Source organism: Hylobates moloch, unplaced genomic scaffold, assembly GCF_009828535.3.
Source record: "Hylobates moloch isolate HMO894 unplaced genomic scaffold, HMol_V3 SCAFFOLD_19, whole genome shotgun sequence".
Taxonomy (NCBI): Eukaryota; Metazoa; Chordata; class Mammalia; order Primates; family Hylobatidae; genus Hylobates; species Hylobates moloch.
The window spans coordinates 63,160,503-63,184,432 of NW_026652294.1; the positions used below are offsets into that span (position 1 = coordinate 63,160,503).

Sequence of the window (23,930 nt, forward strand, 5' to 3'; positions counted from 1 at the left end):
TATGTGGTAAAAAGCCAACAATTTCACGCCAGTTTTTAAACCATTTGCCAGGACTGCTTTTAAAAATGGCTTTGATACATAGTTTCACTGTGTATACACCACAGAAAAAGTATACATAGGTAAAATGGTGAAAATGTGATGGGCCTATTAAAGGACTAGAGCAATGTGCATTGAGAACAAAAAATCAGGTCAGTTTATATTCGACTTCTAAGGCAGAAACAATTGCTCATGAGGCAGATGACTCTGGATAAACATTTTTAAAAAGCCATCCATCACAATGCCTCCTCATTCCTAGAGGACCCACTTCCTGGTTGCTCAGCTGCTTCTGATGTTTTCTTCTCACCTAAAAGGTAAAATAGCGTACAGTAGCCTTTTAAATTAAAACAGCCTCATAGGTGGAGACTATACCTGCCATTACTTGATACAGGTATTCTGATGATGCTGCTGAGTTACCCTGAGCAGACTTCACTGTATTAATGCCATGTCATTTTTTTTTTTTTTTTTTACTATGAAGTACTTATATAAGTTTACAGAAAATGATTTCTCATTGGTAGCATATAAATTCAGTCAACAATGATGGTGATGTCAAACAACCACAGATTGTCCACACAGGTGGCTAAGAAGATAATACCTTTGCTTTCTATTGGTTCTCAATGTACACAAACTTTCATATATAAAATTATTAAAATTATTGTGTGAAATTACCTTTAGGCTATATATATAGGTGTGTACAAAACATAAATTTCATGTTTACAGTTGGGTCCCATCCCCAAGTTAAACTCACGTATATGCAAATACTTCCAAAACAATTCTGTGTCTTACCTACATTAAATGAGAAAGTCATTTTTTTTTTAAATGATGGAGTTTCGCTCTTGTTGTCCAGGCTGGAGTGCAGAGGCGTGATCTCGGCTCACCACAACCTCCCTCTGGGTTCAAGCGATCCTCCTGCCTCAACCTCCAGAGTAGCTGGGATTACAGGCATACGCTACCACACCTAGCTAATTTTGTATTTTTAGTAGGGACAGGGTTTCTCCAGGTTGGTCAGGCTGGTCTTGAACTCCCAACCTCCGGTAATCCATCTGCCCTGGCTTCCCAAAGTGCTGGGATTACAGGCATGAGCCACCGTGCTTGGTGATAAAGTCTTAGAAAGCACTTAGATGTGTAGCATATATGTAAAGCACTCAACCTTAGCTTCTACTTTTTTCACTAATTAGCAGTAGTTAAATCCTGCTAGTACTTACTACTTAAAAGTAGTTATTTTCTTTTCATTTGTATTAGGAAAAATTTATAACGTACACAAATAGAAATAACTTCTCATGTCCTTGTCATCCAGCTTTGGCAGTTCAGTTTATGATCATTGTGCTTTTGTAGCCCGTAAGCTTTCTCTATGCCCCTCTTGAAAGTTTTTACGAAAAATCCCTGACCTATCATTTCACGCATAAACATTTCAGAATGTATGAAAGACTCTTAAAACAGAATCATAGTACCATTATCAGCTCCTCCAATCTTGTTATTAGACATCTTAGTGGCAGCTGCTTAAGGTAGAAGCTAGCATTTCAAAAGCGGTTGGTTTTTTGTTTTTGTTGCTTTATTGGGGAATGACATGGGGTCCCCTTAGAGAATTATTAATATGACTTACAGGAAAACCCCCTTTATTGGGCACAAAATTATCAATTAGGAAATACTCATTTAGCACTTTGTTCTTAAATAATAAATTTTAAAATTTGATTCACATTGCTTTTTCTTAGTAGAATAAATCAATATGCTTAGAATTATAACACCCTGTAGTCTTCCTGGTAATAGTAATAACCAGAATAATCAGATTAATAATCCACTTCCTGTACCCATAGATAACCAACCTGCTTTTTATGGTACCTTAGCTACCCAAAGCCTCTGGTGGTTATCTGCTCCCCTTTTTGACAAAGCATCAAAACCCAATTCTAACATTCAAGAGAGGGCTGTATTACAATGTAATTTCAAATAAAAGACATTAAATAGTAGAAACACGAGGGCCATGTTGTATTTTGATTTTGGATCTTTAGTAGACACCTTCAGTTATTATTTTGTAAGCTTTAACAAAGTTTTTCCATTGGATTCCTTCTCAAGGGTCAAAGACTCTAAATGGAGGATCTGATGCTCAAGACGGTAATCAGCCACAACATAACGGGGACAGCAATGAAGAGAGCAAAGACAACCATGAAGCCAGCACGAAGAAAAAGTGAGGAATAGGTTTTAATGGGTCTTGTGTGTTTTTATTATTCAGGTTTTTAATCACATTTGTGTTCCAAGGTTATCTTAGTATAATAAGCAGTTATCTTTTGATTACCCAATTCCTGAATTCAGTAAGCAAGTTATAATTCAAAAAGGAAGAAGAGTAAAAACCTTTTATTGACAGTGACTTTGCCACTGAATTCAAGGGAATGGAACTAGCTGGGAACCCAGTTAAAAAGAAAATATTTGCTCCTGGACTTTTTACTGAGATACTATCAGTAATGACTTGCATTCACACTTTCTTGAATTGTGAGAGGATAATTGTAAAACGTTGGATGGAGGATCACAGTTTTTTTTGTTTTGTTTTTTCTTTTTTTGAGACAGAGTTTCACTCTTGTTGCCCAGGCTGAAGTGCAATGGCATGATCGTGCTCACTGCAACCTCTGCTTCCTGGGTTCAAGCGATTCTCCTGCCTCAGCCTCCCAAGTAGCTGGGATTACAGGCGCCTGCCATGATGCCCATCTAATTTTTTGTGTTTTTAGTAGAGACGAGGTTTCACCATGTTGGTCAGCCTGGCCTCGAACTCCTGACCTCAGGTGATCCACCCACCTCGGCTTCCCAAAGTGTTGGGATTACAGGTGTGAGCCAACACGTCCGGCCATCAGGCTATTTTCTAATACCCACCCTAAAATAGGCTATGGAGCCATAGTTGAAGTCTTGGTTTGTTCCACTGTGTATTTGAAGGACTTAGATTGAAGCATCCCTTCTAATTCTGAAATTGAGGGAAATCTTGTTGTCTATGTGTGTATCAACCTCTCTTTTTATTAAGATTTTGAAATATGTTGGTATCACAGATATAAAACATTCTCATGTTCTTTAAAGAGAATTCACTTTTAAGCTAGAAATGATGGAAAAGGCTTGGTCCATGACACTTTCCTGAGTTATTTTGCTTCATCTGCATATTACTTTGGGAAGAAGATACAACATGGTAAATTAACAGTTTTGAAAAAGAAAATAATGACTGTTCTAATAACAAGTCAAGGTTTTTTTTGGTTTGGTTGGTTTCAGTCTTTTCATGGGTTTAAAAAATATAATGCAGACTTAATGTCTTTTTTTCCTTCATCAGGAGAAAATCCTAATTCCAGTTGTACCTTTCCCCCTTTTCTTCAGGCCATCCAGTGAAGAGAGAGAGACTGAAATATCTCTGAATGATTCTACACTAGATAACTAGGTTGACATACCTGGAATATAGAGAACACTTGAGAAGTTTGTAATGGTTTTCATTTGAAATAGACTGCTGAAAGTTTTAAATTTTTATAAGCATAGGTTTGATGTTGAAAACTTGTTTTGAGGGAGAAAGTCCCTTTATCTTTGTTTTAAAGTAAACATTATCGCTAAGTAAGTGTACTTGTGCAGTATTAACAGCTACATTATACAGTAAATGTGGGATAAAATCCATTTAGAAAATGTTAAACTGCTTTTCCAGACATGGTTGTAGCATATTTTCAATTAGTGTGTGTATGTTAATGTGTAATTGATAGAACAAAGTTACATTTTTAAAACTGCTACTTGTATAAACCTTGCCTCTTTTCCCAAATACCGTGGGTTTTGTGCATAGTTTTTACAAACCTTGGATTTACCAGACTGTCTTTTCACTGTTTGTGGGTTTTGTAGAAGCTACGCATTTTTATGGTAGATAAAATGTTACTTCTATACAAGTACTCACTCCCTTTTTATGAAAAGTTAATTTTAATCTCACAAGTCTACATTGTGCTACATTATCCAGCTTCTTTGGAACAATGTGTGCTCTGTATATGGTTTTTTTTGGTATGACAACTAATCAAGCAACTGACATTGAACTGACTAAGAATTCTACAAACTATAAAACATTGTTAATTTCTGAAGGTAATTTAGTTTTGTGGCTGGGCATTCAGTGAAGTCTTAGGACTTCTCTGCAGATAACTGACTGGGTATATATAGGAATGAATCTGGCTTTAGGGTTAAATCATTTAAGGTCCTTTTATAGACAGGCACTAGTAACTAAAACTGAAAACTAAGTTTATTTTTGAGGAATGTTGTTAAAAACGTCTTTAGGAAGTCACTAAATAGTACTTAATTGGAAGAAAAAATCATGATGCTTATACAATAAATATAAATAAATGCTATATAAGGAAACTTACCTATTTGAAATCATGGCTATATCATTTTTATTTTCTAGATTCCAAAAATACAAACACTAGTTGTTCCAGCATTGTACTTTGATAGTCTAGTCTGTACTTTGACGTGCATGGACTAAATCCAGGGTGAAACCAATGTTACAAAATTTAAGGGTATGTTAACTAAAGGATAGCATTTCTAAGATATTTTGAATATTAGGTCATTTGCCACTTTTCAATAAGTAGGATACTTCTCATGTTTTGAAATTATATGAATATGGAAAAAAATGGCTTAAGACCAGCGTCTGTGTATGACATTGTATGGCTGACCTTCTGAGATAACTGTTTTCATCTACAGAATTGCATTTTTGCATTTACGAGGTCTTATAATGGAACTAGGAATCACCGTTTTAAGAGAACCTGCATATATACCAGTCATTATCTGTTTGGTCCTTATACAGTTTTAACTTAGATTTATTCTAGTTAAGCCATAAGTTCAACGTGTAAACTTGTTTTGATTAAAGAATTTTTCTATCAAACTCTGCTAGTAAATTACTTTCTTGCTATTTACAAGAGTAAGTGATGGAATTCTGGTTTTGCTGCCAAGGAAATAATTTCTTAGTTAACTGGTCACAGAGATTGTGTTGTTTTGGGAACGGTGTAACAGTAAGCTCAAGATGATAAAAAATAAAGGAAATATGTCTCTTTTGTTCACCCTCCCTTTCTTCCCATGACCCACCAGATCTATAGTTTTACAAAGCCACAGAATATTCAAATTCTAGAGATACAGCATCATTCTCATAATTTATGTCAGTTTGTACAGGCTGACCTTGCTCTAACTAGTTGATGTATGTTCGCTTCAAGCATAATTGCCGTTTCTTTAATCGTAACTCTCAAGAAATGTGCTTGGTCATAGGCTGATTTACAGATAACTTCTCAGAACGCCTGATAATTATTCGTAAGACTTAAGAACTTTCAGGATCACTGAAATTGTTCATTGGCTCAATTTGTGTGTGTGGTCAAAACTCCACAGCTTGACAAGGCACCAAGAGGTAATTCTGAGACAGATAGCCCCCACCCCACTCCTCCAAAAAGTACATGTAATATGTATGTTTTAACACCTCTTTGGGACTAGTATGTGTGTCTATGTACGTATAGGTTTTTTGTTTTTTTTTTTTTGAGACGGAGTCTCGCTCTGTCGCCCAGGCTGGAGTGCAGTGGCGCAATCTCGGCTCACTCCAAGCTCCGCCTCCCGGGTTCACGCCATTCTCTTGCCTCAGCCTCCCCAAGTAGCTGGGACTACAGGCGCCCGCCACCACGCCTGGCTAATTTTTTGTATTTTTTAGTAGAGACGGGGTTTCACCGTGGTCTCGATCTCCTGACCTCGTGATCCGCCCGCCTCGGCCTCCCAAAGTGCTGGGATTACAAGCGTGAGCCACCGCGCCCGGCTCGTATATGTTTTGATTACTGGATAAAAGAGTCATACATCAGCTGGGCACAGTGGCACGTGCCTGTAATCCCAGCTACTTCGGAGGCTGAGGCAGGAGAATTGCTTGAACCCGGGAGGCAGAGGTTGCAGTGAGCTGAGATTGCCCCACTGCACTCCAGCCTGGGAGACAGAGCAAGACTCCATCTCAAAGTCATACCATGACCAAGCAGAACTGACTACTGAAGGTTTTCTTAGCTGCTTGGAGAAACTGCAGATACATCCATCTGAATCTGAGAACTGATTGGGATTTGGTATGTGAACAACTGGAGAGAACCATACACTTTATAATTAATACTATATCCGGTGATTTCAAATAATATGATAGATTCTGCTGATACAGTACTGCTGTCTGTTCCTACTCACATACACTTACCTGGTTACAGATGTCAGGTCAAGATGAGGTCTGCATCTAATCCTGTATAAGAGCAAAGATTTTTCATAGGGTGCTGTGAGGGCTTCGCTAACTTTATTTTGTCCGATTGGCCAGAAAAATGATGCTCTAATGGAAATAGCAAACCTGTATCATTAAACTCTTTAGAAACAAAGAAACTGGTTTAATAGGCAGAAATGTGTTTATGTTTGTGTTGTGTAATTCTGCAACACAATGTTAGAGATGACTGACCTTTCTCCTAGTAAAACTAAAATGTCTAATTATCCTTAAATGGTACTGAGGCCTGAAGAATGTTTGTTTAAAGAAATAGCTATTGCTTCTCTAGTGACTTTTGTGCATGTGTATCCACTATTATATAAAAGTCAAATTCAACTACCAAGCAGGTTGATTGACATGTTCATGACAACATTTTCACATTTGCCTATCTTCATTAGATAATGTGTTACATGTACTTTGACAGGCGTGTTACATTTGATTGAAATAAGCATAAAGAAAAGCTGTCTCGAAAAAAGAAAAAATCTGTCTTAAATCAGGGGTTTTATAGCTCCAGAAATACACAAAGTTAGGAATTTCTTTTGACTTGAACTTGGTGGGATACCTGTATAACTGATACATAACACACGGGCAAACTGTGGGGGTAAACTGGTTGATTAACTTTTCTCCTCAGTTTCACCAGGAAACAATAATAGGTACCCAAGTCTTGGATGAAAAAGTTAACCTTAAGAACTAGCGCAATAACATTCTCAAGTAACAAAAGAAGAATCACAGTAGCAGAAATGTTTTAACTGGCATGTTTCTTCTTTGTCCATTAAAATGAATTGACACCACACACGGAATAATGCGTTACGACAATAATTAACTTCTTGAAGTTTGGTGTTTTGAGAGTATGAAATGAAAATGAATAAAATAAAATATCCTTGCATATGCATGTAAGACCTATAAGGAATGCCATATTAAAAATAAAGGAATCAAAGTTTTTACCCATGGAATTTCAGGGTTGGGTAGATCACTCATTTATCTTAAATCTATGGTTTGCTGGCAGTTATCAATGTGCTCAATTATAGCATTGTTGTATACAAGAAAGTAAAAATTTAGGTATAACATAAGCCAGCCTTTTGAGTTCTCTATACTGATTATCTGTGTACTGACTGAATCAGTGAATGAGAACACTAGACATACCAGAAACACGTGCTTGTCATCTCCAAGCCAATGGACTTAACTGTGGCATTTAAGTCCATAAAACATACTTCACTGTCAAACACATAGGCTTATAGATTTCATCAGTTTTCCATGTATATGATAAATGTCTGTTCTTAGCCATCCAGATATTTGGTCAAATTTAAATACAACCTAGGAGAGAGAAAGTGGAGTTTATTTATTTTAAATGATGCATTTGAAATCTATAGTCTTCCTAAAAGTCTTTTAAACAGTATTAAATTTTCTACCCGTAAAGGTTTCCAGAAAATATTTGAATATAGATACCTATAAATCTATCTGATGGTCTAGACCTGAAAATAAAGAGTTTGTTTTGCTGGGCGCTGTGGCTCATGCCTGTAATCCCAGCACTCTGGGAGGCCAAGGCGGATGGATCACTTGAGGTCAGGAGTTCGAGACTATTCTGGGCAACACAGTGAAACCCTGTCTCTACAAGAAATAAAATTAGCCCGCCATGGTGGCCTGTGCCTGTGGTCTCAGCTACTCAGTAGGCTGAGGTGGAAGGATCACCTGAGCCTAGGGAGGTCAGGGCTTCAGTGAGCCAAGATCACGCCACTGTACTCCAGCCTGGGTGACAGAGTAAGACCCTATGTCAAAAAATAAGTTTAAAAAGTTTTTTTTTTCCTCAGAATAAGATGAGAGTAACTAGGATTACTATAGTAAGGGGACCAGAAGAATGGAAGACCTAGGCCAGAAAAACTTATTTTTTTTCTTTTTGCTTATATAATTTTGGTATATATCCAACAGTATCATTACCAGAGAATAAGTGAGCCAGAGCTAGCAATCAATAGGATCTTGATTTTTCCATGTCCCCACAGTCATACAAAATCTGCTATTGTTTTTTAAATCATAGTATTAAATTGACATATTTTAAACTCATAGCATTCATAAAGCTTTTGTCAAGAAATAGAAAGCTTTAAGTTAATGTTATTTCTGGAGTTATGAGTATATACTCAAGATATTTTTTAATTCATTATTCACATAGTCTTATTAACATGTCTTGTACGCCTAGTTTCCTTCAAAATAAAACCTAACATTACTAAACAGCACAGTAAGATTAAATTCCCCCAAAGCAGCTGGGCGCAATGGCTCACACCTGTAATCCCAACATTTTGGGAGGCTGAAGCAGGAGGATCACCTGAGGTTAGGAGTTTGAGACCAGCCTGGCCAACATGGTGAAACCCCGTCTCTACTAAAAATACAAAAATTAGCCAGGCATGGTGCCAGATGCCTGTAATCCCAGCTACTCGGGAGGCTGTGGCAGGAGAATCACTGGAATCCGGGAGGCGGAGGCTGCAGTGAGCTGAGATTGCACCATTGTATTCCAGCCTGGGCAACAAGAGTGAGACTTTGTCTCAAAAAAAAAAAATAATAATAATAATCCCAAAGCTATTAATTTTGTCTTATTTGTAAATAATTCATTCTCCCTAATTTCCATTACAGATATTTGAAGGATCTTTACCTTGGAAGCCTCATGGCAGAAGGTGTAGCTCTCACATTCTTCAAAGAATTTTCAAAACACTTCCACTACTTGATGTATCGTTAATTCTATCTTTAACAAAACACTTTGGACAGAGAATGAATAGGGAAGGCATGGATTGGGAGAAAGAGTATGTGTGTGTGACAAAGGATTTAAAGTCAATACATAAAGTACTACAATTCAACTCAAAATGTGTAAAAAACTCAATACTATTTGGAATAAATATGAAATTAAACTATGTTATAAACATTTAAATACAATCATTACTTTATAAGAAAATCTGTGATTTGGACTTTTTTTTGGTAGCTTTAGCGGACTGTTCAAAGTAGATCCTGTTCCTCAGTGGTGTTTCTTAGAAATAAGGTAACCATCCAAGAGAACAGTTATTTCATGAGGGGGTACTTTTGTGAGTGTAGCTATTCTTAATTAAAGGTTCCAGGATCAACATAAGGATAAGCAAGGAATTCCCCCAGTTTGTTGCCTTCTGAGTCATAGTGGAGCATTCGGAAGCAAACATCACAAAAGAAACATGGGTCCTCTGGTGCAAAACTGTCATTGTTCGTCACCCATCTGCAGTTTTTTAAAAAAGAAGTACATCATTACAATCAAATTTGCCATACTTGAACATGCTTTAAGTTATGACCTGTAGCAATATGTAAATATCTCATTCCATTTCCTTATCAGTCTGTTATTAATGCATAATAATCCTTTAATTTTGTATACATCCATACAAATACGTCACCACCAATACTCTCTCTACAAAGCAAAAGGGCATCTAACATTAAGAAACACTGCAGAATGCTGTTTCTCTGTAACACTTACCCTTAAAGGAAGAATATAAATCTATTTGAAAGCATCACACATTTGCCATGACATACCTATCCTCCAAGTACGAATATAGTCATTGTCTTCTAACAGACCATCTTGAAAACCCGTGGCAAAATTAGATGCTACAGATCTGATACGCTTTTGCTTAATATACCTTCTTAACTGATAAATGAGTACTGGTTAATTTGAAAACTATGTAACTCTTTTTACCTAGAACTCAAGATTATGTTATAAAGTACATACAAATAGCAATATGGGCAACACTATTCAACCAAAATGTTGAATGGCATGAAGATACTATTGTATGGTATGTTTGAATTCTGCATCTCATGAAATGTTTGCTTTTAACACATTATTTTCACTTTGATTTATCATGTTTTCCTATTGATCTTTTAGAACAGAGTATTGTGGTGGGGTGGCGAAAACAAACTGAAGATACAAGTTGAGTATCCTTTATCTGAAATGCTTGGGACCAGAAAGAAGTATTTCAAACTGCAGATTTTTTTCAGATTTTAAAATATATTATGCATATATTTGCCGGTTGAGCATCCCACTGAGAATTTGAAATCCAAAATGCTCCAATGATCATCTGAGCATCAGATGTTGCCACTCAAACACTTTCAGGTTTTGGATTTCTGATTCTTGAAATTTGGAATGCTCAACCTCTACTAAATTTCCTTTCCTCTGAGTGGCTTTCAGATGTTTTTTTTTTTACATGTTTTTCATAGTTATTGCGTGTTGTCCAGGCTGGTCTCCAGGCCTCAAGCGATCCTCCCACCTCAGCCTCCAAAAGCAACACATTTTTTTTTACTGACCCACAGTAAGAAATGCCTTATAATCTAAACATGTAGAATCACATAAAGTAAAAATTTTATAAAACTGTATTTTAACTTCATGTGATGTGCTGTGGTTTTTTTTAATTGATGAAGTTTTATTGATGAAGCTGATTATGCAAATTATGTGGACAAGAGGCAGAAAGAACATGGCTCTCAAGCATTTTGGATTAAACAAGGTTTTCTTTTGTTAGACTTCCCAAATCCCTTTATGGTAATGCACACTGTGACCCTCTAACAGGGAGTTATTGTACAGAGCTTTTCTTGACTGTATTCTATCACAGAATTCGTTGCTTTGCTTAACACTAGTAATTTTTATTTTTATTCACCTAGCTGTATACATTTTACAAGCCTGAAATTTGACCTACCCCTGGACTCGTGTACATATAATATTTCCTTACTATTTAAGAATGTTAGTTTTAACTCACTAAACTGATTTTGTGGCACTTCCCTACTAGATGATACTTCATATTTATAACCTAAAGTACAAATATTCTTAGATCCAAAGTGGAAAACAAATACCAAAAGTCAAAACTACCATTTCTTAGAGAAAAAAAAAAAATACATTATCACTCACCTAGCTGTATACATTTTACAAACAAAACATTTTCTGGTCCATAGCCAATGCTTCTTGATAAGGAGGGGATACAGTGTCCTATCCAAGCAGTCATCATGATGCACAAGCCTTTTGTTCATGGGAAAATAAAGATATTAAGGTGACAAATATTAAGTGACATATTTTTATGAGCTATTAAATATATCTGTACCTGAGTATTAGGAAAATAGATACTTTCAATTTTTGCTTACAAGATGTTGCTGAATTACTTGTTATGCCATGTTTGACCAAACTGTGTTCCACAAAATACTTTCTCCAAGAGCATTTTGGATTAAACAAGGTTTTCTTTCCTTAGGCTTCTCAAATCCCTTTATGGTAATGTACACTGTGATCCCCTCCTAAGAGGGAGTTACTATGTAAAGCATTTCTTGAATGTATTCTACCAGAGAATCCTTGCTTTGCTTAACACTAGTACCTTTTATTTTTATTTATTTGAAATGGGGTCTTACTCTGTTACCCAGGCTGGAGTACAGTGGCATGATCTTGGCTTACTGTAGCCTCAAACTCCTGTGCTCAAGCAATCCTCCCACCTCAGCCTCTCCAGTAGTTGGGACTACAGGCATGTACCACCACACCCAGATAATTGTTAAAGTTTTTGTAGAGACACGGTCTCACTATGTTGTCCAGGCTGGTCTCAAACTCCTGGCCTCAAGCGATCCTCCCACCTCAGCCTCCCAAGGTGCTGGGATTACAGCAGTGAGCCATGATACCTGGCTAACATTTAGTACCTTGTAGGAAAACATAATTTGGGCAAAGCTACTCAGTGATATTTTACGTAGATTAACTGGTTGTTACCATGTGGCTCTTGTTTTTTTAATGTCTCCTTTATTAAAATCTAATCTTGACTCCTGGCACAGTATGAATTGGTAGAATCTTAGTTTTAAGTATCAGAATTATGAAACCTTTAAGAAGTTTCATAATTTTTATTAAAAAAGAAATGGAAGTCAATCTCTACTCTGCCACTAATCAGCTCCATGGCTTTGGGTAAATCCTTTAAATCATGACAGACTTCAGATTCTTCTGAAAGATGAAAGGACTACACAAAATTGTTCTAAAGGTCTCTAACAATTCTAAAATTTGATTTTTTTAAAATTAAAACTTTCACCATCAGAAAATAACCTTTTGATAGTTGGTATTATGGAATGGCAATGAATGATTAAATCCACCTGTAAGATAAAAATGACTTCTCTAAATTGCCTTTTAAAAAGCCCTACATTACATACTCTTAATAAATGTAAACTGTTGAAAAAAAATAAAAGGGCAGACATGGTGGCTCACACCTGCAATCCCAGCACTTTGGGAGGCCAAGGCAGGAGGATCGCTTGAGCTCAGACCAGCCTGGGAAACAAAGTGAGACCCTGTCTCTACAAAAAAATAAAAAAAATGGCCAGGCATGGTGGCATATGCCTATAATCTCACCTATGGGAAAGACTGAGGGAAGAGGACTACTTGAGCCCAGGAGGTCGAGGCTGCACTGAGCCATGATTTTGCCACTGCACTCTAGCCTGACCAACAGAGTGACATCCCCTCTCAAGAAAAAAAAAAAAGTGTAAATTGTTTTTCTTTGACATTCAAACAAATCATGTTTCTTTTGTTGATCACTGTATCAAGAAGTTACCATGAGTTTAATGGTCATGTTTTTATCCTTCAGCCTTGGAATCATGTTGTTTATAGAAATAGGCCTACACTATAAGAAGTGTATGGAAAAGGCCAGGCGCAGTGGCTGATGCCTGTAATCCCAGCACTTTGGGAGGCCGACGTGGGCGGATCACCTGAGGTCAGGAATTTGACACCAGCCTGGCTAACATGGTGAAACCCCATCTCTACTAAAAATACAAAAATTAGGCCGAGCGCGGAAGGCTCATGCCTGTAATCCCAGCACTTTGGGAGGCTGAGATGGGCGGATCACCTGAGGTCAGGAGTTCGAGACCAGCCTGACCAACATGGTGAAACCCTGTCTCTACTAAAAATACAAAATTAGCCGGGCGTGGTGGCACATGCCTGTAATCCCAGCTACTCAGGAGGCTGAGGCAGAAGAATCGCCTGAACCTGGGAGGCAGAGGTTGCAGTAAGCCAAGATCATGCCACTGCACTCCAGCCTGGACAACAAGAGCGAAACTCGGTCTCAAAAAATAAATAAATAAAATAAATAATACAAAAATTAGCCGGACAAAGTGGCAAGTGCCTGCAATCCCAGCTACTTGGGAGGCTAAGGCACGAGAATTGCTTCAACCTAGCAGACAGAGGTTGCGGTGAGCCAAGATCATGCCACTGCATTCCAGCCTAGGCAATAGAGCGAAACTCCGTCTAAAAAAAAAAAAAAAAGAAAAAAGAAAAGAAAAATGTACGAAAAACAAGGCCATCAGAGAGAATAGGGGATTGCCTTCCATCTTATGTTTATTACAAGGCCAGCACATTTTCCCACATTTGAAACGAAGAGCAGGCAGAACAGTTTATATAATTTTTTTTTTTTTTTTTTTTGATACAGTCTTGCTCTGTCGCCTAGGCTGGAGTGCAATGGCACAATCTTGGCTCACTGCAACCTCCGCTTCCCGAGTTCAAGTGATTCTCGTGCTTCACTCTCCCAAGTAGCTGGGACTACAGACACCCATCACCACACCTGGCTAATTTTTGTATTTTTAGTAGAGACAGGATTTCACCATTTTGGCCAGGCTGGTCTCAGACTCCTGACTGCAAGTAATCTGGCCACCTTGGCCTCCCAAAGTGCTGGGATTACAGGCATGAGCCACCGTGCCAGGCTGCTGATACAAAATTTTAATAACATCAAAGACATAAAGGTACTGTCTATAATTTTAAAAGTCATATAAATCCAAGGTTTATGTATTCTTCTGGCTCTTGCCTCCCCATTCTTCTTCCCTAGGGGCAACTGTTTTCCATTCTTAATTGTTAAGAATTTAGCTCCTCAACTTCTCCCCACAGAACTACCATAATTTTGGTTAAACAGATATTTAATTCATGACGAATTAGTGCTACTTCTACCTAAGCCACACAGTTGACATCTACTGGGTGACACTTTGTTTTGTAGCTATTAACCTATTAATTCTCTCCCATTTACATTTGCTTAATTTTCTTATTTATTTATTTATTTATTTATTTTTTTTTTTTTGATACGGAGTCTCGCTCTGTCACCCAGGCTGGAGTGCAGTGGCACGATCTCAGCTCACTGCAAGCTCCGCCTCCTGGGTTCACGCCATTCTCCTGCCTCAGAGCCTCCCGAGTAGCTAGGACTACAGGTGCCCGCTACCATGCCCGGCTGCTTTTTGTATTTTTAGTAGAGACAGTTTCACTGTGTTAGCCAGGATGGTCTCGATCTCCTGACCTCGTGATCTCCCCGCCTTGGCCTCCCAAAGTGCTGGGATTACAGGCATGAGCCACCACGCCTGGCCCATTTGCTTAATTTTCAATGTACCTGTCATGAATTCAGTCACCTATTTTCTGACAGAACAGTGAACAACCGGGAGTCTACCAGTTCTATTTTTCCTCCCAGACAGCCTTCCTGAGTTCTGTATGCTCCTGGCTCCAGACCCTGGATCAAATCTCTGGGTCTGGTGTAAAGCTCTCACACTGGGCTTTCACTTTTCCATCATTCTGAGAATCCCTTTTATGTCTATTTAACCTATTCTGTGTTGCATTCCATGTCTTTCTTGTTCATGGTTTACACTTCCTGTGAAGCACTTTTACATCTTCTGGTAGTTTCCTGAGACGGAGTGCATGGGATACAAAATTTTGGAGCAGAGTCAGTAGGACCAAAAATGGAAGCAGAGACTTTCTGAAAGCATCAGCTTCTTTCTTTTTTTTCTTTTTTTTTTTTTGAGATAAGGTCTCACTCTGTCACCCAGGCTGGAATGCAGTGGCATGATCATAGCTCACTGCAGCCTTGACCTCCTGGTCTCAAGCGATCCTCACGTTTTAGCCTGAGTAGCTGGGATTACAGGCACGCACCACCCATGCTCAGCTAATTTTTGTATTTTTTGTAGAGAGGGTTTCACCGTATTGTTCAGGCTGGTCTCGAACTCCTGGGCTCAATCTGCCCACTTCAGTCTCCCAAAGTGTTGGGATTATAGGCGTGAGCCAATGCGTCTGGCAGGCATCAGTTTCTATTAGTGGTATAATAAATTACTAATTAATACCAGTAATTACTGGTTTCTAATTACTGGTCAAACATAGGTATATTATTGTTCCACAAAAAACTTTTAAATGGTCTCTCATAAGGAATCAAACCAGCAATGGAGCAGGGTTTATTTATACATAGTATTCCTTCTTAAACTGTGATTTCCTAAATAAAGAGGAAATGAATAGCCTTACTCATAGAATACAGCTATTAGCTGTCTAAAATTTATAACTCATCCCTAAGTCTCATTTTAGACTATCTTAGCTCCTTCCCAATTTAAATCTTTGTCAAAGCATTAAGACTTCACATTTGTCAAATATTAGAATTACTCTTCCTCCAATTCCCTTTTATCTCCTTCAAATTTTGGCAAAAAGACAAACCTAAAAACAAACTTGCAATATTATATATAAATGGATAAGTACTATCTGAATAACAGCTATTTAATACAAAATGGAGATACTTTTTAAAGTATTAACAGATTTTTAACCGTCTAACAGTAAAGTATTTCTTAAAGATTTTCCGAAATAATGAACAATAGAGGATGCAAATGGATGGAAAGAGTTGGTATTTGCATGGAAAGAAGACAGTATTTTTGCTGCTCCCAAGCCAAGTTGCAATGGTTATTACTTTTACTCCTCATATTTTTAAAAAAACTATCTCTGCTTTTGTACTCTGAGATAAAGAAAAAAAAGGTAACAAAATGTCCTAAGTGCTGTCACCTACCTTATGTCAGTAATGACAATGACATGTTCACAGTCTCCCTGGTGACAGTATAAGTAAGGAAAACCCAGTTTAATACACAAGTCATTGAAGGTGAAATCTTCCATTCTAGCAGTCTGAAACTTTCCATAGCCTCTATCATGGGACTCTGACCACTCGATGATAGTTCTGAGGGGGGAAAAGGCAAGGATATATTATTTTTCCACAAAAACTTAAAAACTACAGAAAACAGTTTGTGACTGCAGTAATTCACATTAACCTAGCTCACAAAACTAACTGGACAGTTGCCATCTTGAGATGAAGACCAAAATGTTTGACACATGTTGAGATTAGGAATGCTGAATTTTCATAAGGGATCAGTTTTCTGCAGGTTACATGATGTGCATCACTTTAGCTTAAACGCAAAATGTGTAACAATGCCACTCATTGTGTTTTGAAAAATATTTTTCACAAAATGTTAGTATGTAATGAGATTTAATATTTCAAATACTTATTATCAATGTTTAATATTATAAATATTGATAGTTATAACCCACATAAGCAGTAGCTCATCGGGGTCTTCAATTATTTATAGTATAAAGAACTGCAAGGCTGGGCACGGTGGCTCACGCCTGTAATCCCAGCACTTTGGGAGGCCGAGGTGGGCGGATCGCTTGAGGTCGGGAGTTCGATTCCAGCCTGACCAACATGGAGAAACCCCATCTCTACTAAAAATACAAAATTAGCCAGGCGTGGTGGTACATGCCTGTAATCCCAGCTACTGGGGAGGCTGAGGCACGAGAATCGCTTGAACGCGGGAGGCAAAGGCTGTGGTGAGCCGAAATCGCGCCATTGCACTCCAGCCTGGGCAACAAGAGCGAAACTGTCTCAAAAAGAAAAGAAAACAAAAAAAATGCTGAAACCAATAGGTTTGAACTGTTGGGTTAGAATACAGATTAAAAATGGCTACAATATGCTGGGCACTGTGGCTCATACCTGTAATGTTAGCAGTTTGGGAGGCCGATGCAGTCGGCTTACTTGAGGCCAGGAGTTCAAGACCAGCCTGGCCAACATGTCGAAACCCTGTCTCTACTAAAAATACAAAAATTAGCTGGGCATGATGGCACACACCTGTAGTTCCAGCTACTTGGCAGGCTGAGGCACGAGAATGGCTTGACCTGGGAGGCAGAGGCTGCAGTGAGCTGAGATCATGCCACCATACTTCAGACTCGGTGACAGAACGAGACTTTTTTTTTCTTTTTTTAAAAAAAGGGCAACAATAATATATATACTTATATACTGTAATTGCTAAGACATTGATAATGAAAGTATGGTCTCATTAAAATGAGCTTATAGATTTTTCCTATATTATGTACTTAAGCAATATATATATCACCATCACCTAGGGCAAACAATAGTATATACTGGATAGGCAGAAAAAATAGTGAAAGGTTAATTTGCCACTATTACTTATATGTAAAGGCCAGAGACTAATAATGCATGTTAAGGGGATTTAATTTTTTTTTTTTTTTTGAGAGACAGAGTCTTGCTATATTACCCAGGCTGGAAAGCAGTGGGTATTCACAGGCGAGATTACAGCATGCTATACAGCCTTGAACTCTTGGCCTCAAAAGATTCTCCTGCCTCAGCCTCCGGAGTGGCTGGGACTACTGTGCCTGGCTAATTATTTTTGGATGTATGTAATGCATAAGACAAGATTTATCAATAATTCCTCGGCAAAGGTCCTTAATAAGCCAATAATAGGATTTGTGGAGATAACACCACTTTGATAACTAGAAATAGGAAAGACTTTGGGAAGATTTTTGGAAACTATACCTGCTCAAATCTCTGCATTCCGGGTATCTTTTATCATTATAAAATGTTCCTTCAAAATAAAAGAAGGCTGATTTGTATAGGTCCTACAAGAAAACAGATGGTATTGAGAGAAAGTCAACTGTTAACAATGATGAAATTGCTCTAAGTATTAATTCAAAATATATATATCATAAAATTACACTAATTTGTTACAAAAACTGCTACTACTTTCAATTTTACCCTACTGCTGTTTTAATCACCACGTTTGATTTAAATGTGTATATTCTCCTGAGATTCATGAAAGGAACCCAATTAGAAATCAAATAAACATCATTATTTTAATATACTTACACAGCAGTAAGTAGTGTTGGATACTAGAACTAAAAACTAAACAAAGTCCTATCTTTAATGTTTCCCCAGTGATAACAATGATCATTGAGCTACGTTTTTCTGGCATTTTTTTGTATTTGCAATGTTTTTACAAAAATTCTCTCTTTATATTTTCAGTAACTCTTAGGCAGACAGAATCTGAATTTCTATTTTTACTCAAGCAATCTTGCCCCAGGTACCATAGTTGTACCACAACTGGTTGGAACCTTCAAGGTTTCTTAACTCATTCTACCACAGTTTCCGTCAAAGGAGTGGCTCTCAATCTTGACTGCAAAATCAAATCACAAAAACACCAAAAACCAAGTGTCAACTCAGACTCATTAATTAAGAATCTTTGGGGATCAGTATTTTTCCAAAGCTCTCTAGAAAAAAAACATGCAACCAGAGTTGAGAAGCACTCTGTTAAACTGGTCCTTCACCTTCTATTTAGACCCCTGAATGAGGGTCAGAAGACCTGAGTTATTTTCCTTAACCTACCACTTACTAGCTTTTGTGATTCTGCTATGTAGCAATCACTTCTCAGACCTGTTTTCTCATCTGTGAAATGAGAATAATAATATCTGCCACGATGTCTTACAGGATTGTGGTGAAGATCAAAAGCAATTTATGTATAGGAGATATATGTTTCAGATACTAAAATAATTTTACCCTAATATTTTAATTTTTCTCCTACTTCTTTGAAGCTTCCATTTTTCTTTCTTGTCTTCATTCCCCCACTTGCAGATCATCTTGTGTTCGCATCAGACACTCTTGCAAGACTGGCTATGTTGTTTCTTCTTGGACCAGTCACTAAATCTCACTCACCCTCTGTTTTCCGATGTAAAATGTGAGTAAAGCCTTTACCTTCCTCATAGGTTGTTATGGAGATTATGTACATTAAGTATAATGTACTTAATGTCATATGACTAGCTGCTACAATACAAAATCTGCCACTTAATATACTTCTACACCCTCAAAGAGGTAAGTAGGGTCCAAAATTAAGGTTCTAAAAAAATAACTATTGACTTATTTTGGAAACAAAATGAAGTTTAATATATATCATTGTGTTTTACAAAACACTTCCATAAAAATTCATCTTAGGTGATTTAAGCAACTTACTATCTTTTGGCATAATTATTAATTACAAGGTGAACTCTGAAAGAACAAAAATGTTTTCCACTTGAATCAAAAGTCATCCACTAATAAACTTACCTGACTGGCCTGGTGGCTCACGCCTGTAATCTCAGCACTTTGGGAGGCCGAGGTGGGCAGACCACTTGAGGTCGGGAGTTCGAGACCAGCCTGACCAACATGGAGAAACCCCATCTCTACTAAAAATACAAAAATTAGCCGGGCATGGTGGTGCATGCCTGTAATCCCAGCTACTCATGGGGCTGAGGCAGGAGAATCGCTTGAACTGGCGAGGCAGAGGTTGCAGTGAGCCGAGACCGTGCCATTGCACTCCAGCCTGGGCAAGAAGAGCAAAACTCTGTCTCGGAAAAAAAAAAAAATAAATAAATAATAATAATAATAGAAGAGACAGAAACAATATAACAGTAGATATGTAAATATTTTAAAATACAATTATGGGTTATTTAATCCCTGCTTAGAAAACTTCTGAAGCTATCAGCACCAATGTACAGAACAAGTAAATTGACAAAGCCTGGTTAAAACCTTCTCCTGGGCAACACAGTGAGTTGTTGCCCAGAATGGACTTGATCAAAAAACAGACAGACAAACATTCTCCAGGGTTTCCTGAAGGTAAGACTGATTCCCAGATCTGACTCAAATTGCTTTGAGCAATGTTCAGATGGTTAGAGTGAAGAGGATGAATTCAGATTTTTCCTCTTAGACTGATCTTATTATTTAACAGTTACATCTTATGTTTTTTTTTGACAAGGTTAAAAAACTTTGCAGAAGATTGCCACTGCTGCTTTAAAGAAAAGATAAATCTTGGCCAGGCACGGTGGCTCACACCTTGTAATCCCAGCACTTTAGGAGGCTGAGGCGGGTGGATCACCTGAAGTCAGGAGTTCGAGACCACCTTGGCCAACATGGTGAAACCCTGTTTCTACTAAAAAATACAAAAATTAACTGGGTGCAGTGGGGCCACCTGTAATCCCAGCTACTTGGAAGGCTGAAGCACGAGAATCACTTGAACCTGGGAGGTGAAGGTTGCAGTGAGCTAAGATTGCATCACTGCACTCCAGCCTGGGCAACAGAGCCCCATCCAAAAAAAAAAAGAAAAAAAAAAAGATAAATCTCATATTTCCTGCTGCGCATAAAGTTTTGAAATTCTACTTTTCTTTTTATCCTATTGTTTCTCTCCAAAAGCACTGAGATGGCAACCTTGAAGAACCTAAATATCTAAAAACCATTTTCACCATAACTCAACAGGTACTTAAGTGAAATCTACATGTGAGCCATGATGCTAGTCTCCACACTAGTCACCAAAAACTGGAATATAGTCAGCCTGTGGAGCAGACACACACACATTACACTGAATCAGCATACTGAAATACATATTACAATGGACAAAAGAAAAGGTGCCAGGGTAACAAAGAAAAGAGTCAAGAAAAACTGCATATAATTGGTGAGTTTTGAGCTGGGTTTGGAAATCTGAGAATGAACTCATAAAATGGATGGAAGTAGGGAAACGGCTTCCTACCATGTTCAAATACTCGGAGACATGAAAAAGTATGGCACACTGATGAAAATACACAAATTCACTATGGATGAATGAGGTGTAAAGGCAGCCAGTAAACAGTACAGAAAGTTAATTTGGGAAGCATCATTACCAAAGGCCTTATATGTCAGCCTAGGGAGAAAAAAAAAAAAGTTAACATGAAACCTAAATTATACCAACATTTATGTGGCTGGTGGAACAGGACCCGGGAAAAAAGGAGATTGTGTTGGTTCTTGTCCAAACACTATCTCCATCCTTGCTGTTCCAAATATCTTTTTACTTATCTCTAGGAGATGCTGTCCCTCCCCTGAAATGGCCCTGTAAACCTGAGGCCCTCTGCCAGAGTTGTAGCAGGTTTAGTTCAATCCTGCCCTATGATGAAATGTGGAAGGGATCAAGGCCCTCCTGCTTCATTAGGTAAACGATCCTTTCTGAAAACATTGTGGGTAGCCAGTCTACCACACTGCTCCTTTCCATCCTTATCCAGGGGGTATGCAGGGCTTCTCTTTCCTTTTGAGAGCAACACATTGGGGAAACACCAGCAAGGACGAACTTCATATGCTCTCTCCTTGTTGGGTATTGGTCCTTGGGCAGCGAAAGGTGAAGAATGGGTGCTATTTGACGCTCTCAGGTCAACTCCAGCCTTTTGCTGGGGGCAATCATGACAGATCGCAACTCTGACAGAGCTTCAAACAAGAGTGAATGAACAGCAAAGTCATATGCTATAGTGAGGTCAAGTGATATAAAAATGGAAAAGTAACCAACTGCTTAGAAAATTAGGTGGTCACTATTGAGCTGAGATCGTGCCACTGCACTCCAACCTGGGCGGCAGAGCAAGATTCCGTCTCAAAAAAACAAAAAACAAAAAAACAAAAAAGAAAATTAGGTGGTCACTATTAGCCCAGAAGGAAAAGTCTCCATACAATAGTTTAGAAACAAATCAGAGATGAAGAAATCAAAACAGAGTCTAGCCTCTTCTTTGGAAAAGTTCCGGTGATAAAGGGAAGGAATGAGATAGTGTAGTAGCCTGATGGAATCCCACAGGAGAAGAAAAGGATTTACTGGGACATTTATGAGCCTGCTAGAGTAATCACTATTTTCTTAGCTTGTTATTTCCTTTTGTTTTATGGGAGGAAATCACCTTACTTTGCTGATGTGCTCAGGGGCTTGGTCAGGAGTGTTGCTGAATTCACCACCAATCTGGAGGTCACTGACACAGCGAATTGAATCCCTCAGTTCTGTGAGTTTTTGACTGCCCAACACCAGCATTGTTTGGTATGGTTTGTGTTCTTTGTGCTAAAAGTCAAAGAATAACAAGTGTTCATTTAGAGACAAAGCGATAAAACTACAAATCCTGTCATGACTAGATCAAAATTAAATTGCTGGTTTTCTTAAGTTTAAATTGACCCCATAACTTGATGTTCTGTATTTTCACATCCAATAATTACAGGGCCAAACTACGGTCAAAATTGTTTACATCTCCCCTGTGATCCAGAGCTACTCTGAAACCACCTCCTTTATCACACACCAAGCCACTATTCCCCCTGGTATTCCCTCAACCTCAATCCACCCAGGGCCAAGCACCAGGCTACAAGGGACAGCCCCTCTGCCCCCAAACCTACTGGAATTATTCAAACTAGCCAATCCTAAACTATTTACTCTTCCCTACCTTGTCTTTCCCACAGAAACCCCAATAAAAACTGTGGTCTATGCCTTCCTCTCTCCCCTTTCAGCCTCCTAAATGAGAATGATGCTTCTTCCTGTGGCCCTACATGGTGTGCCCCCTCTTCTAAGGAAATGTAATAAAAATCTTCTTTCAAAGGCATTATAGCCTCTCCATGTCATCACTCAGTCATCTCCATAAATTAGAATAGCATGGAATGGCCAAGCACAGTGGCTCATGCCTGTAATCCTAACACTTTGGGAGGTCGAAGCAGGAGGATTGCTTGAGCCTAGAAGTTCGAGATCAACCTGGGCAACATAGCAAAACTCCATCTCTAAAAAATTTACAAGTTAGCTGGGCGTTGTGATACATGCTTGTAGTCCCAGCTACTTGGGAGGCTGAGGTAGGAGGATTGCTTGAGCGAAGCTGCAGTGAGCCGCGATTGTACCGCTGCACTCCAACCTAGGCAATGGAGCAAGGCCCTGTCTCAAAAACAAACAAACCAACGAAAATCCCATGGGTACAAGTGACATACTTAGCCGTGGAAATTTCCTGGTTTAAACTAAAGTTTATAATCAAGATGATACCAAACTGACATGAGCATTAAGAGCCACTGGAATGTAACTTCATTCAGCAAGACTGTCTCAAAATTTCCTCAAAGTTACCTCACTGAGGTCAGCAATTTATACTGTAACCTGAGGTTATAAACCCAGATTCATTACTTTGGTTTGGTTTGTTTTTATGATTGGTCATTTGGGATCTTTTTCTGGGGAGAAGGGGGTGGCAGTGGGGGACAGAGTCTCATTTTGTCACCTAGGCTAGAGTGCCATGGCATGATCTTGGCTCACTGCAGCCTTGACCTCCCGGACTCAAGCAATCCTCCCCAGTAACTGGGACTACAGGCACACACCACCACACCTAGCTAGTTTTTGTATTTTTTGTAGAGATGAGGTTTTGCCGCGTTGCCTAGGCTGATCTTGAACTCCTGAGCTCAAGTGATCAGCCCACCTCAGCCTTCCAAAGGTGCTGAGGATATAGGTGTGGGCCATTACACCCGGCCAGCAATTTGAGATCTTAATCAAATAAGATAATTAGTACTAACTACATCCCAGATGCTTCGTAAAAGCCTATTTATTCATAAGTGCAATTTATATATACTAATATTTCAATGACAGCTCATCAGAATTTATGATACATCTATTTAAGGCATCAAGAATATATACACTCTGGCCTAGGAAAGAGTTCTTTCTCTTAAAAGATTCTTGGATAGCCTTGACTTAATAACGTTCTGTATTTTCATCAAAGAAGAGCTGTCTCTGGTTAGTTCAATAACTTCCCAAGTATTCT

General features: G+C 38.4%; 2 protein-coding genes across 5 annotated transcripts in view; one reads left to right on the forward strand and one right to left on the reverse strand.

Moving 5' to 3' along the window:
• Positions 1 to 5,076, forward strand: part of PSIP1 (PC4 and SRSF1 interacting protein 1) — a 48,128-nt gene extending 43,052 nt beyond the window's left edge. For both annotated transcript variants that reach the window (XM_032139705.2, XM_032139704.2), the window contains exons 15-16: positions 2,107 to 2,218; positions 3,382 to 5,076. In XM_032139705.2, coding sequence (XP_031995596.1) covers positions 2,107 to 2,218; positions 3,382 to 3,442 — 173 coding nt within the window. In that variant the 3' untranslated portion in view covers positions 3,443 to 5,076. The remainder of the gene's footprint in view (positions 1 to 2,106; positions 2,219 to 3,381) is intronic.
• Positions 5,077 to 5,685: 609 nt separating this feature from the next.
• Positions 5,686 to 23,930, reverse strand: part of SNAPC3 (small nuclear RNA activating complex polypeptide 3) — a 40,996-nt gene continuing 22,751 nt past the window's right edge. Inside the window, exons 5-11 of one of the 3 annotated variants that reach the window (XR_009211155.1) lie at positions 22,067 to 22,216; positions 17,887 to 17,969; positions 16,075 to 16,239; positions 11,181 to 11,288; positions 8,925 to 9,512; positions 7,427 to 7,597; positions 5,686 to 6,355 (exon numbers count right to left, since the gene is read on the reverse strand). Coding sequence is in view for 1 of the 3 variants with exons in the window: in XM_032139709.2 (XP_031995600.1) it covers positions 9,365 to 9,512; positions 11,181 to 11,288; positions 16,075 to 16,239; positions 17,887 to 17,969; positions 22,067 to 22,216 (654 nt within the window). In the remaining 2 variants the exon portion in view is untranslated. Of the gene's footprint in view, positions 6,356 to 6,765; positions 9,513 to 11,180; positions 11,289 to 16,074; positions 16,240 to 17,886; positions 17,970 to 22,066; positions 22,217 to 23,930 lie in introns of those variants that run through there. The other 2 variants (XR_004245514.2, XM_032139709.2) reach the window with 2 other exon arrangements.